Raw genomic sequence first — 13296 nt, forward strand, 5'->3', positions numbered from 1 at the left:
ATGGAGGCTCTGTCAGAGAAAGCAGATCAGAACTTCGAGCAGAAAACAGGGGCTGGAGAGAGATAGAGGCTTACAGGGAGGCAGAAAGTCCTAACTTATGAGTTATATATAAGTCATTGTACTTTTATATTAAAATATACGTAAAACCTGGCTTGATATACTATACTTGAAGTTACAGAATTTCTGTTAGCCAACTAAAACTTGTCTATCTCACTAACAGAAAGCTGTTCTTGATATCTATCCACTCAGCTTCAGTACACAATCTACCACTCTAACTGCAGATATTCATATACTGGCAAATAGAAATCTTGCAGCTATTCATACAAAAAATCATCCTCCGTATTTCCATTGAAGGTTCCACAAAGGCCCACAGTATCATCTTTCCATCGTCCATCAGCTTGGAGATAAAGCCTCAGTCCTTCTCTGTCATACAGTATCTTTAATCCAATGTGTGTCTTTACTTGAAGAAATACAGAGGAGAGTTTCCGTATTTCAAATAACTCTGGTGAGTACAAACAGAGACAGTTGAAAGGCAAAGGAAATCCACTTGTAATTTGAATTTTGTTTCTTGTAATTTCACTGGTTTTGATCTATATTATTTTTCACATTTTTTTCTTATTAAAGCCACACTTGCCTCTAATCATGGAAAATGTGAAACTTATGACAGTCACCACAGTTTTTAAAAATGCATCCAGAGTTCACTAGACTATTCATGAAAGTTAACTAAAAGCAAATCAATTTAATGACACAAACATTACAGATAGGATTAGCTTGTCTAAAATGGTCTGTAATGTTAAGACCAATATTATGCTTCCTATATTATAGTCTGTTTTGGAAAATTCCCAAAGAGTCAATGCCTCACAGGACAAGAGGGCTCCTTCCACTTCTATTTACCTGAGCCGCTTGCAAAAAAGAAAAACACTATTCAGTCAAAAATTAGAGAAAAGAATTTCCCCTCAGAAAAGAACTAACTAGTCTTGTAAATGTGAGGGATGGCTTTTGAACTTCAGTTTAACAGAACATACTCTGTCTATCTTAACACAGAGGCACTAGCCAAAACAGCTACTGTATGACTCTTACCAGCAGTGTAAAAAGTACAGCAGTTAATTTAAACATTTTCCAAGAAATTAACAATGCTGATATTAACAAGATACTGCTTCAGTGCTAGCAATATCTACAGTATCAAAACATACACAGATGCCATCAAAAAACTGCTTTAGTGCTTAATACGAGTTACATGCTGAAATATTATTCCTTACCATCAGCATAAGGCAGGTTAATTTTGTATTGGTCATACACCAAAACATCTCCTGAATGAGTCAGAGTCACTTGCCTCTTGGGGTCCTGCTTAAGAATAAGGCTGATTGATTGGATACATGATCCATCCTGGTTCTACAAGAGCAAAACAGATTTAAAAACAGAAATAATAAAAAGGATGAATGCTAAATAGAAGTGTAAATAAAGCTAAAATTAGTGGGGAATTAAAAATGTTTTCAACATATCACAGTTACAAATGCACCTGTACTAAATAACGTGACAACTAGCCAGCCAGACAATTAACACTAGTCAGTTCCTACCAAAGCTTCCAGGCATGGACTTACTTCAATCTTTCAGAATAACTACAGGTACTTCGGCATTTGATGCCAACAGGGAAACAATGCTCATTAAAGTACGCTTACTAGTCACAGAAGATTACCAGATTTTTCTTACTAGAATGAACTGGATCACCACTGTTGTTTTTTTTAAAAAAAATCCTTTAGATAGTCACACTAACAGCAAAATTATACTGAGAATAGCACCGTCCACAGCGAAAACAGATTACGATGTTCAGTTCAAACATTTACATTTTTACTGAACTCTCATTGAGTTATGCTCAGACTTACCTAATACAGACCAAATGCTGCCCTGCTCATTGAGAGCAATTACTACAGCTACAAGGATCTCGGAATACTACTCTGTGGCTTTCACAGACGCTGAACTAGCACAGCAGATCGTCCGTCAGTCCTTCAAATGCCATGGACACACAAGCACACACAGTGGTGTGTAAAGATTAAAAACTCAGAATCTCCCCACCTTTGTGTAACAGCGCAGCAGTGATCTTTCACCAACAGTTGAAATGATAAAATGAAACGTAAAAATAGCAAATGAAAAAAATAACGAGATATTTCATCAGCTCAGCCAGCTCTCCTGGACTGACAGTGAAGACAGACACTTGCATTGTGCAGCCACACTCTCTACTTGTAACTTATATCTTATTGTCTTGCCTCTTTACTGAGAAATTAGGTTTTTCACAACAGTGGCTGTAAGATGTTGACAAAGTTGTCAATTTAAGATGCTGAAAATAAAAGAATACCAGCTGGTACACATAGCAGACCAGAGACAAGAAAACAACCCACTACAGTATATACAATACTACACAACATTGACAAAAGCTTTGTTATTACTTCATGCTGAAACTAAAGGAAACATTCTGCCTGACAATTATTCTCTGTTTTTTTCACAGCACTACCCCTGCCAACTTCCAGCAGGTGTTTTCACAGGAATAGCCATTTCTCTCACTAGACACTTAAAAAAAATTTTCTATATTCAGAAGGACTTCTCATCATACAAACTACAAAGCCAGTGAGGTTGTCACCTGAAACTCAGATAAGGTTAAGCTGTGCTGATTACTTGACTGATTTTCCTTCCAAGAAGTGCTTAAACAAAATTTCACATCACTTTGAAATAACCTGTTGCCTGATGACTGTTTATGTCACCAGCTCTAAGGCTCTAGATGACTGAATTCTTTGTGATTCAGAGAGCTAAATAAAATCTCCCCAGGTATTTTCTTTCTACATTTTTTAATCTGCTTGAATGAGATGGGACTGATAAGTGGTTTCATTTTTTTAAAAAGCACAGGGAATCTCAAACCACCAAGAAATATGAGATTCTGCATTACAAACCTTCTGGCTTCCCATTTCAATTCATTAATTTTCATAAATGGGAGATAATGGATGGTGCCTAGGGAACTGTAAAGCAGCTCTTTTGCCAAGTGGTACCAGCCAGTTGATAGTTAGACATGAAGTCAGTGAGGAAAGCCTGACTCCAGAAAATAGCTCAATCCAGTCAATTACACTTCTCACACCATTTATTTATGTTTAAGATCTATTCTAACTTGCCTTAACTTCTTCAAGATTGTAAGACCCACCAAGACTGTAGTAAGAATTAAATATCATAGTGAAAATCTCACCAGTGTTCCATGCCTCACTCATACAACATTAATACATCATCAGAAATCCAGAAACACAAGAAAAACAGGTCCTGGACACAAAGTAGATGGCATATTTAGCAACCTGTGTACAATATCAAAAAGCCTTTCAAAAATGAAGTAGGTGCACCCTTAGTATCAGCTATACATATGCCAATGTATGTTTGGCTGAAATCAATTTAACAGTAAGGCAGATATACCCTATCTGAGAGGTGTCCCATAAGCTATACAAAGTTTTTGATATGAATGTAAGTAAAAGTGAATTTCAAGCTGCAAGAATAAAGCTCAGAGGAAGCTATATTCAAGGCACAAAAAAGTCATTCTTCCTTCAAGCACTAGTAACCAGTTGGCTTATTTTGGGCTGTTTGCAAGATGTACTCGGAGAGCTCAAGAAAACAAGTCATCATCCAGGGTTTCCTGCATGAACCACCATATGCTACTGAATAACCTCAGTGAACACTGACTCAGAACACCAGCATCGTTTCCCATCTTATCATAAGCCATCAGGAAAACTTATGCAGAGACTTCCTCTGCACTGTTACTGTCCAGCCACACCGTTAGAGAAAATTGTTCCTACTGATGAATATATTCAACTGCATGTAGCTTTCAATTTTTTGCTACTTCTCCCCCTCCCTGATTAATAAATCCTTTTGGAAAGAACCATTACAAGAAAGTTCCTTACCTGTCCACAAGGAGCATTTTGCAAAGATACAGTAAACGCTCCAGATGTACGGCTTTTTGCTAGAATATATTGGCAGGTTGCTTGGAAAGTGTATCTGCGCCCATCGAAGGTCATGAAATGAATGTCTCCCGAAACTGAGCATTCAGCTGACAAACATAAATAACATAGTTAAGCATGTAAAAAAAGACAGCGTGCTCTCACCAGTTATTACTGCTGTAGAATTCATACATTCTGATATATACTGTAACTGATAAAATTGTCTTCATATTATAATGAGATACTAGGAAAACAGTTAGGAACGGAACTTTATACTTATTTTTATTAAGGAGTTCCTATCCAATGCCAGGCCAGAACACCCAAACAATTCTTCCCCTAAAAGGAGGCAACGTGTGATCCTCATATTCTGGGTATTAGATTTGTGGCTCTAAAAACGGATTCATGGAAGGATTTACCACTCTCACAGTTAACCAGCAGCTCTCAGATTAGTGCTTGAATCTATCGGCAGCTACAAGAACCATGAGGCCACAGGTATCCTAAAATCCTTTTGACCTTAGCCTCTCCAGCTCAGCTGCCCATTTGTGAAGTGAAAATAACACTCATTCCACAGTCACGTTGTGAAAATAATTAACATATATTTGTACAATACCTAGTCAAGCAATACTGTGGGGAAAGAAATATTCTTGCCCTAAGTCTGTCAAGTGAAGATTGCAGAGGGAACTTCAGTTGAACAACAATGACCAGGCAGTGCCATCTACCAGACACTCTGGTGATGTATAAGGAGACACATTATTGCACTACGCCAAAAAGCAGATGCCTGCTTCTCAGATCATTTTAATGTTCAAACTACTATGTGTGCAGATGCATTTATATGTAGATAAAAATAAAATTACCTAGTAATATATCACATTATGATGCAACAGCAATATTTTTTTATCCCAAGTAAGAACTCAGTTATTTAAAAAAGTACTCATGACTTGCACATACCTGGACATGTAAGATTTGTACAAATCCACTTTCCTCCAAGGCAAGTGCTGAAATAAAACGAAAAAGGTTTCATGCTTTTTCTGGGGGGGTAAATACATAAGGTACACGTATCTGTCGCTCAGTTGTTCTTCCTGGATTCCCTCTCTATGAAATGAGCACCAAGTACTATTTTTAGAGACTCTACACACAACAGAGCTATCATAGTCACTAGAATACCTGGAAGCTGTGGCAAGAGCTTATCACGAGGACATCACAGAATCACAGGGATTGGAAGGGACCTCTGAAGAGCATCTAGTCCAACCCTTCTGCCAGAGCAGGTTTGCCTACAGCAGGTTGCACAGGATGGCATCCAAGCAGGTTCCGAACATCTCCAGAGACGGAGACTCCATTGCCTCTCTGGGCAACCCATTAGAGTGCTCTGCCACCCTCATGGTAAGGAAGTTCCTCTTCATGTTTAGATGGAACTTCCTATGTTCAGCTTTGTACCTGTTACTTCTTATCCTGTCACTGGGCACCACTGTAAAATGACTGGCCCCATCTTCCTGACACCCACCCTTTAAGTATTCATAAGCATTTTTAAGGTGTGTCTCAAGCCCCTCGGCCTTTCCTCACAAGAAGTCAGGGGAAATTTTCATCCATGCATTCACTCAAAAACATATATGGAAGAATACCTTTTGTATGTAGGAAGAGCAAGGATTTAACTCAATTTTTAACTGAAATAGGCCTTAAAGAAGTTGCCTCTCATGACTATGAAAGGATTAAGTGCATAGCATAAACAGAAAAATTACTAACCAGTTATTACACTCTTCATAAACCACCGAGCCCATTTCTAAGAAGCTCCCATGGTAGTCACAAGGACAGTCCATAGGCTTGACACATAATTCGTTTTCATAAATTAAGCCTAGAAGAAATAAAACAGAGTGCAGTATCAGTGCTCCATCAGGCATATGTACAAATAAGTAGACCCAAGAAACCCAGGAAAAGGCTCTTGTCAGTTCCAGGGAAAACAGGGTCACTCATCTACACTCCCTCAGCACCGCACTTATCAAGAGCTCCTGTGAATGTCCTAATCTAGTCAGGCCGTACAGGTAAATGTGGGGGAGAACAATCCAAAAGTTAAATGGAATCAAATAACGTGTACTGGAGAAGCAAAACTCACCATCTGGACAGTAGCATCCATCAATGCAGGGAAGCTCGCTGTCAATACACTGTGACTGCTGATGACATGAAACAGGGCAACAGTTGATGCATTCGTTATAGGTCAAGGGTTCAGCACAGGTAATCACTAAGAAGTTGAAACAAAAATGAAGAAGAACTGTGCTACTGCCACTGAGCTTAAGCAGACTGCATACGTTTCAGGTATTTTATTTTTTGAGTTGATTGAGCATCTGCTGTCTAGAACAACAAAATAATAGCTTTCATAACACAGAATATATTTATATTCATATTCTGTCCCTTAAAGGCGCATTTAGAAGGAATAATTTTAAATTACACCAAAGTGGACTCAGAGAAACTTTCTCACAGCAAAGCTATTTAGCTACTCAGGCCACCACAGGAAGTGGTAGAACATCCATTAACAAATATTTTTGGAAACATAGGGGAAACCTGTCACAAATGACAAAGCAGTTTTGGTCCTGTTTTCCAGACAGACATATGAGACAATCTCTTTCACATTTACTTTCTGCTACTTCTAAGATGAAGACAAGTGTAATTCAAATTTATTTATGACCTAAATATTCATGACCTGTTTTATATATCAGAAAGCCATGAAGATTTTGACAATATCTGAAAGAGCAGCTGCACGAGAATAAAAGCAATTAAAGAATCTCTGATGTTTTCCTATGTAGACTTTTAAAACACATTCTAATACACTTAGTGCTTTAAATATATTCAGTGTAAATTACACATACAAAAAAATCAATTCCATCACATTTATATAGCCTTGACATGAGTCCGTACTTATACTTTCATTGAGAACCGTGTGAACTCAAAACAGGAGGAAGGACAAAGTAAGAAGAGTGCTCTTCTCAAAATACAACTACTAAGCAGTATTTGCAAGTACAAAAGCTCTGCGTACCACACTGCTGAAAGTGCCTTCGCCATCCATGAAGTGGCTTTCCCGCCTGGGCACATGCTCTGGCATATTCAGTTAACGCTCGACACCAAGTTGCATTATCAACTGCTGACCTTACACAAAGAAGAATTGACACATCATATTTTACCTACAAGCAAAGATTATCTTCTGCTGCCCTTCCTGTTAATTTAAGTAGTCAAAACTGCTTGGATTAAGCAGCATACAGGTTGTAAAATGATGGCATAAATTCAAATAGCAATCAAATTCCTCTCTTCATTGGATTAACATATGGCTTGTGGATGCTAAACTCATCTATTCATTATTACTTTTCATTAAAAGCTAAAAATACTAACTTTACATTCACATTCAGAATCAAAACAGGTACATATTCAGATTCAGGTACACTAACAAATTACAAAAATATCTGGGTCTGATTTTGGTCCTCTTTATACCAAAAAAAAAAAAACAGGAATCACTCCACAGAAATTTCTGGCAGTAAAATTAGAACAAGTGAGAAAAGTAAAATAATAAAAGAATGTTAGAGAAAACTGGATACGTAAAAAAATACATCCATTAGTTCTGTTAACATTTAAAATTCAATGTCATGACAGGACTTTTTTTAATAGCAGCTTTAGAATTATCCAGAAGCACCTACTTACATGCAAAGATCATTGGTGCAGCTCGCCATAAAAGGAAGAGGACTCACATACTCATGACATTGTTCAAACGGCGGATATAACAGGATATTACACAGAGAGTATGCCCTCTGAAATGAATGAGATGGCAGTTGTGAAGATAAGCTTTTTTAGAAATAAACCTAAACAGAATAGATTACTATGGAAAATTAGAACAGACATCTCAGTCTGTGACTAAGAATCACTTTACTCTCATCAGCTAGAAGCAGTCACTAGCAACATACTGTTCTCCAGGCCAGAGGACTCATAACATTGAACCAAGGTCATACCAGTGGTGATACAACACAGGCCTACCCCAAGAAAGGCACAGATCATGCTGCAGCTAAACTGAGAAATAGCCTTCATTTTAGTTAAATCACACAGTAAAAGGCAACAGAAATAAGACATGTCTGGCACAGCTTTAGTTTCAAAGTGCTTCATTTCAGGGTGGTATCTTTAAAATATTACTTAAAAGGAAAAACTACTTCAATGTGACAAACCAAAGTAACAATAATTCATTTCTTTAACGCTGGCCAATTAACTGTGCTCTCACTGTTTTTGCTCGCCTGCTTTTTTCTATCCTTCCCAAGGGAAGGAACAGGAACCAACTCTAGAACACACCCCTGCTTTACAACTTTTCACCCTTTTACCCCAGATTCAAAAAACTCTGTTGGCTGCTATGCAAACAATATAACATTTAAAAGAAAATTTAAAATAAAGAATTAAATTATGAACTTCTACAAAACAAAAGGTGGGGGGAAAGGAGAGGACAAGAGAAGACGCAGTGAGCATTTTAAACCATTTGTCCAAAAAGAAGAGGATATTTCCAGTCTCCTTCAAAGTATTAAGTCAAATTCTCACTCTAATTAGAATCATCAACTATTTTGATAATCCTTTTGTGTTGATCCAAACCTGCAGAGATTCATGGCTTTGTGTCAGACAAGGTGGTTCATTGAGAAGAGATTTATCCCAATTGGGTGTTCCTTGTGGAGGATTTTCCTGCCAACTCTCTACAAATTCTGCTACATCATCTGTCAGTTTTCCTAAACAAGACAGACAGACACAGTCACACATTGACCTGGAAGAAAAACTTTTCTACAGGCTTTCCCAGGGAAACATCTCAATAATCAAAACACCACATTATTCAGAGCATGTCAAACCCTTCCTACAACTAAATGTTAGTCAGAAGACAATCTGGTCCCTCTTTTAAGCAACAAAAATACTCTTTAAATACAGTAGAAAAGCTTTAGATTGACAGAAAGAAGCTTACTCATGCAATTTTGCAAGGAAGGGCTTTAGGGAGCAGGACTGTGCCTGTTACAGTCCTTTGAAAGGAAGAAAAGAAAGAAAAGCTGTAATAAACTGTATATACTTAAGTCTATGCTGAGAACTTTCTATGAAGTTCTCAGTCTAAAAATCCAGAAAGACGTGGCATTCCAAGTCATCGCAGGGGTAACAAAATGATGGTGTAAATTATCGTTAAAGGTGTGACTTTTTTGCATAAGTAGAAATGTCCACACTAGTTTTGAACTACATAAGAAAAGCATTCATAGACAAACGGTGGCATTGATTACTACTAGAATTTCCCATGGAATCATATCTTGCCATACCTTCGTTACCACTGCTCCCCAAGCTAACTGGATAAAGCTAGTATGGAATGCATCGACCTGTGTTACAATCACAGCTTTATGTGGCTGAGACATCCAGAGAAAGGTGAGAGGGTAGGGCAAAGTCTCTGAAGGTAAAGAGGACAATGAACTATTCATCCTGGTATTATTTTATGCATTTACATTTAGTAAGTGAACTATTCAACTCGAGTAAGAGCATCAGCCCTGCACTGATAAGAGCTTCCTGCAACTGAGTGGCACACTTAAAGGAAACCTGCCACATACTCTGCACTAAGCTTGTAAGTAGTACTCCACAGAAATACCTCAAAGAGGAGCAGCAAAGAGTTAAACAGCCCAAAGCAATGACTTCCAGAACTTTTTATCACCTAACTAAGCAAAGTAACATGTAGTTCACCGGGGGAAAAAAAAAAAAAAAATGGAGGAAGCATTTTAAATACTGACCATAACTCGTTTCAAGATCATCCTGCAGGATAGCATTATTGTTTCCACACAGTCCATGTGTTTTCCCCAGGTACTGTGGTGCCATTTTGATATACGCTGCAGATGCACCATCCCAAGCCAGAGTAAAGGCGTACTGGTGCCTGACTAGGAAGTACCCAGCCAGCTTCTGGATGTGTAAGCTCCCAATAATATAAGGCAACTGTACTCTGAGAAAGAAATCAAAAACAACTTTACATGCAGAAGTATCACTACTAAAAATAAATTACTTGCTGATTTATACTTATACTTCTGAAAACTCATGATACAAATATTGAGTAATTCCCACTGAAAAAAAGATGAACTTGCAAATAAGAGCAAAAATCAAAGGACTTATGTCAATGGTTATGCACTATGTACCACTCCTTTAGACATCACCTTCCTTGGACACTAGGCTGTCGATGGAGAGTAATTATTACAGCTGCAGCCTGGATGGGTTTTTTTTAAGTTACCCACAAACAAGTAATCTAGTTTGCATCTCTTATCAAATCAGCATCAAAAGATTAGTTCCAGTGTAACTACAGCATCAGAAACTTGAGTGCAATTACCCAAATCCTTTGTAGGTGACTTCACTGCTCATCTTTATCTGTTCATCTCCAGAAAAGAATAAACTAATGGATCTTTTGCAGGAGTAAGGAGAAGAATGGCACTCAGGATCATTATTCACCTGACAAACAGAATTACTAGCATCAAAGTCATGATTTTAATCCAACTCTTCATAATCCATGTTACACAACTAACATCCTCAATCCCACCCTCGGCATGTGAACAAGTAGTTTGGTCTCGCTCTTCTCCAAAAACCTGAGTAAAATCAGCACTCCTTTTAGAGTAGCTTTTCACAGCAGCAGGTTTTGAAAGCACACATATCTCTTTCATTCTTTACGTTTTGTGCTATAGTAACTAGTAGCCCACACCACATTAGAATTACATCTTGATTACACTTTAGAACCCCGTACTATCATCAAGTTATTTTTTATCTCTAAATATGAATGCATTATTAGCAAGCTCAACAACAAGCTACAAGGAATGCAGAAGTGCAGTCCCCTACCTGTATGGAAAAACTCTGTTCATCTAATTCAGCATGTCTCACAAGCGCATATGTGGATTTCCCAGAAAAATAGTAATACAGTCCATCGAAAGTTTCAAAATTATATTGACCCCATGTTCTGCATATATGATCTCTTTCAGCACCTGTATTATACACTAACAAAAGGAGAGCAACTTGAGAAGCATCACTCATTTTTGGATTCAGCCTATAGTTGGGATGTATGTATGTGGCACGCTATGAAGTACCACCACCAAAAAGAGAGGGAAAAATGCTGGGGCACGAAGGAACCCTCAGGCAGCAAGTAGTCATTCTTGTAACTGTGGGAATCCAGAGTACAACCGCAGAAACACAGTTAAGTTTTCTCTCTTTTCATACCTGTCTGACATCTTGGCCCAGTTGCATTAAATCGACTGCAGTCGCACAGCTCTCTGTAGACACACTCGCCTCCATTAAAACATGTAAACAAATCTGAAGGTAAAAAACAAGGCATGTTAAAAATAAGTTACAGTAATTTCCATTCTCAAGAACCAATTCCATCACCAAATGTAACTCCATGAATGACAGGAAATACTGGCTTAACATCAAAACAGCCAGAAGAATGCCACAGGCCTCCACACACAGAAAACACACGGCAAAAGCTTCGCCTCAAGACATACAACCAGATGAAGTAGATCTACTCCACAATTAGAGAAGCCAAATCAAAACAGCTGTAATATCTGTTAGTCTGATATGGTTTTAATCCCCTAAGCAATGAAAAGCACAGTGCCTATATCCTTAAAGATTGCCACAAACAACACTGTATGGGTAAGCTCTATCAGGACAGGAGCATACAACCCTAGAAATACAAATGCAGAGATCCCAGCTGCAAACCTTTCAGCTGCCCACTGCTCCTCTTACACTTCAGTATACCAACTGCAAACACTTTCTACAAAGATGCAGACCATTGCTCTTGTTTCTAATTTTATTAGAGACAAACTTTAAGGAAAAGAAAAATTTTAATACTTTAATGTAGTGAACCTACGGTAGAGAAAGCAAGCTCCCTAACTTGCAGGGACAGGTTTAGGTTTTGGGGAGGGAAGTGTCAGGTTTTTTTACTTTTTATTTTCCCTAGGGAAATCACCACCAAAATCTGACAAAAGTTTTCACAGTCTTCTTGCTACTAAATCTAGACTTCGTGATTAAAATAAGCTCTGTGCCCACAACTGACTACAATGCTGGAATGACAAAGACTTGAAGAAACTTGAATTAAAAATAAAAGAGCCTACATGCTCATCTACTTCAGGTTATGTGACTGTATAAACTATTATCTTCAGTTACAAGTTTACAGAACCCTTGTTTACCGAGTGCTGCCATAATTTGGCTGTACAGTTTATTGGTGCTTATATGGCCACTGCCACTTGCAAAACCATTATAAATACTAATTATTTACATGAAGACTTTTTCATCTGAGCAACTAATTTTTATTTTTTGCTTTCAACAACATCACCTCAAAGAAAAAAAGGAACTACAACAAAAAAAGAGGTCACGATGAAAAGAACAAGACAAGTAGACAAAGTGAAGAAAACACTCCTTTGCCTAGCCAGCCCAAATATCTTTGCCTGCCTGACCAGCATGAGTCCAATTTAAAAACTAACACAAGCACCATCTAGAAAGGCCCCTACTTATTCTGAGTCATTTCATTTACATACTCACAGTGACTAATCTTGTCACTAAGGCAAAAGCCTTCTTACTCTTGTCAAGAGAGGCACCCATTGATCTCATCTTGAGTGCTGCAAGACCTGTGTAATCAGAGCTCAGGTCTCTGTTCTTTGTTTCTACAAGATTATGTCCTACCACCGGTCAAGTTACAATAATCCGCAATTAGACCACAAGTCATGTTCCTCTTGGCTGCAGAGGAAGTTAGTCCCCTTGTGATGTTTCAGGTTGAATGATTCCCCTTAAGCATGGCTCAGGTATCCCAAGTCAAGCCACATGTATTCAGTTCATGCACACTGTCAGCTGATGGGCAGACCCTTGCCATCACTGGTCCCTTGCTCCCTTTCTGAAAGAAGGGGTTAGTCAAATCTGAATTGGAAGTCAGTAACTCAATGATGAGCATTTTTCCTCTTTAACAAGTTCTTTTCTGTCTGCGCATGTATGATTCTAAGAAAACGTGATGAGTTGACTCTGGCTGGACATGAGTTGCCCACCAAAGCCACTCTATCACTCCCTTCCTCATTGGACAGCAGAGACGAAACATCACAAAAAGCTCGCCAGGTCAAGATAAGGACAGGGAGATCACTCACCAATTACCATTATATTTTCAAAAAGTGAGACTGTAATCTAGCAAGCCCTTTGGCATGAAGTGAATAAGGGTATCTGAGTAATATCATGCTCCTCTGAATCCTTCTATTATTCCCCCACATTCAGTGACACACTTCTCAAAAGCTGCTGAAAACAGTATATACTTAAGAAATATCTTTTTGAGATGACACGACCCTAA

The 13296-nt window shown here is 38.2% G+C and overlaps 1 protein-coding gene across 1 annotated transcript in view; it reads right to left on the minus strand.

Annotated features, from left to right (window-relative positions):
- The window catches only part of OTOG (otogelin), a gene marked incomplete at its 5' end in the record, with an annotated part of 73459 nt that extends 62177 nt beyond the window's left edge, over positions 1–11282 (minus strand). The window contains 13 exons of the mRNA XM_009876820.1: positions 325–502; positions 1260–1392; positions 3930–4075; positions 4914–4960; positions 5706–5814; positions 6073–6198; positions 6991–7100; positions 7647–7753; positions 8574–8704; positions 9731–9936; positions 10315–10433; positions 10815–10969; positions 11190–11282. Coding sequence (XP_009875122.1) covers positions 325–502; positions 1260–1392; positions 3930–4075; positions 4914–4960; positions 5706–5814; positions 6073–6198; positions 6991–7100; positions 7647–7753; positions 8574–8704; positions 9731–9936; positions 10315–10433; positions 10815–10969; positions 11190–11282 — 1660 coding nt within the window. The remainder of the gene's footprint in view (positions 1–324; positions 503–1259; positions 1393–3929; positions 4076–4913; positions 4961–5705; positions 5815–6072; positions 6199–6990; positions 7101–7646; positions 7754–8573; positions 8705–9730; positions 9937–10314; positions 10434–10814; positions 10970–11189) is intronic.
- Positions 11283–13296: the final 2014 nt, after the last annotated feature.

The sequence above is a fragment of the Apaloderma vittatum genome, unplaced genomic scaffold (assembly GCF_000703405.1).
Source record: "Apaloderma vittatum isolate BGI_N311 unplaced genomic scaffold, ASM70340v1 scaffold16809, whole genome shotgun sequence".
Taxonomy (NCBI): Eukaryota; Metazoa; Chordata; class Aves; order Trogoniformes; family Trogonidae; genus Apaloderma; species Apaloderma vittatum.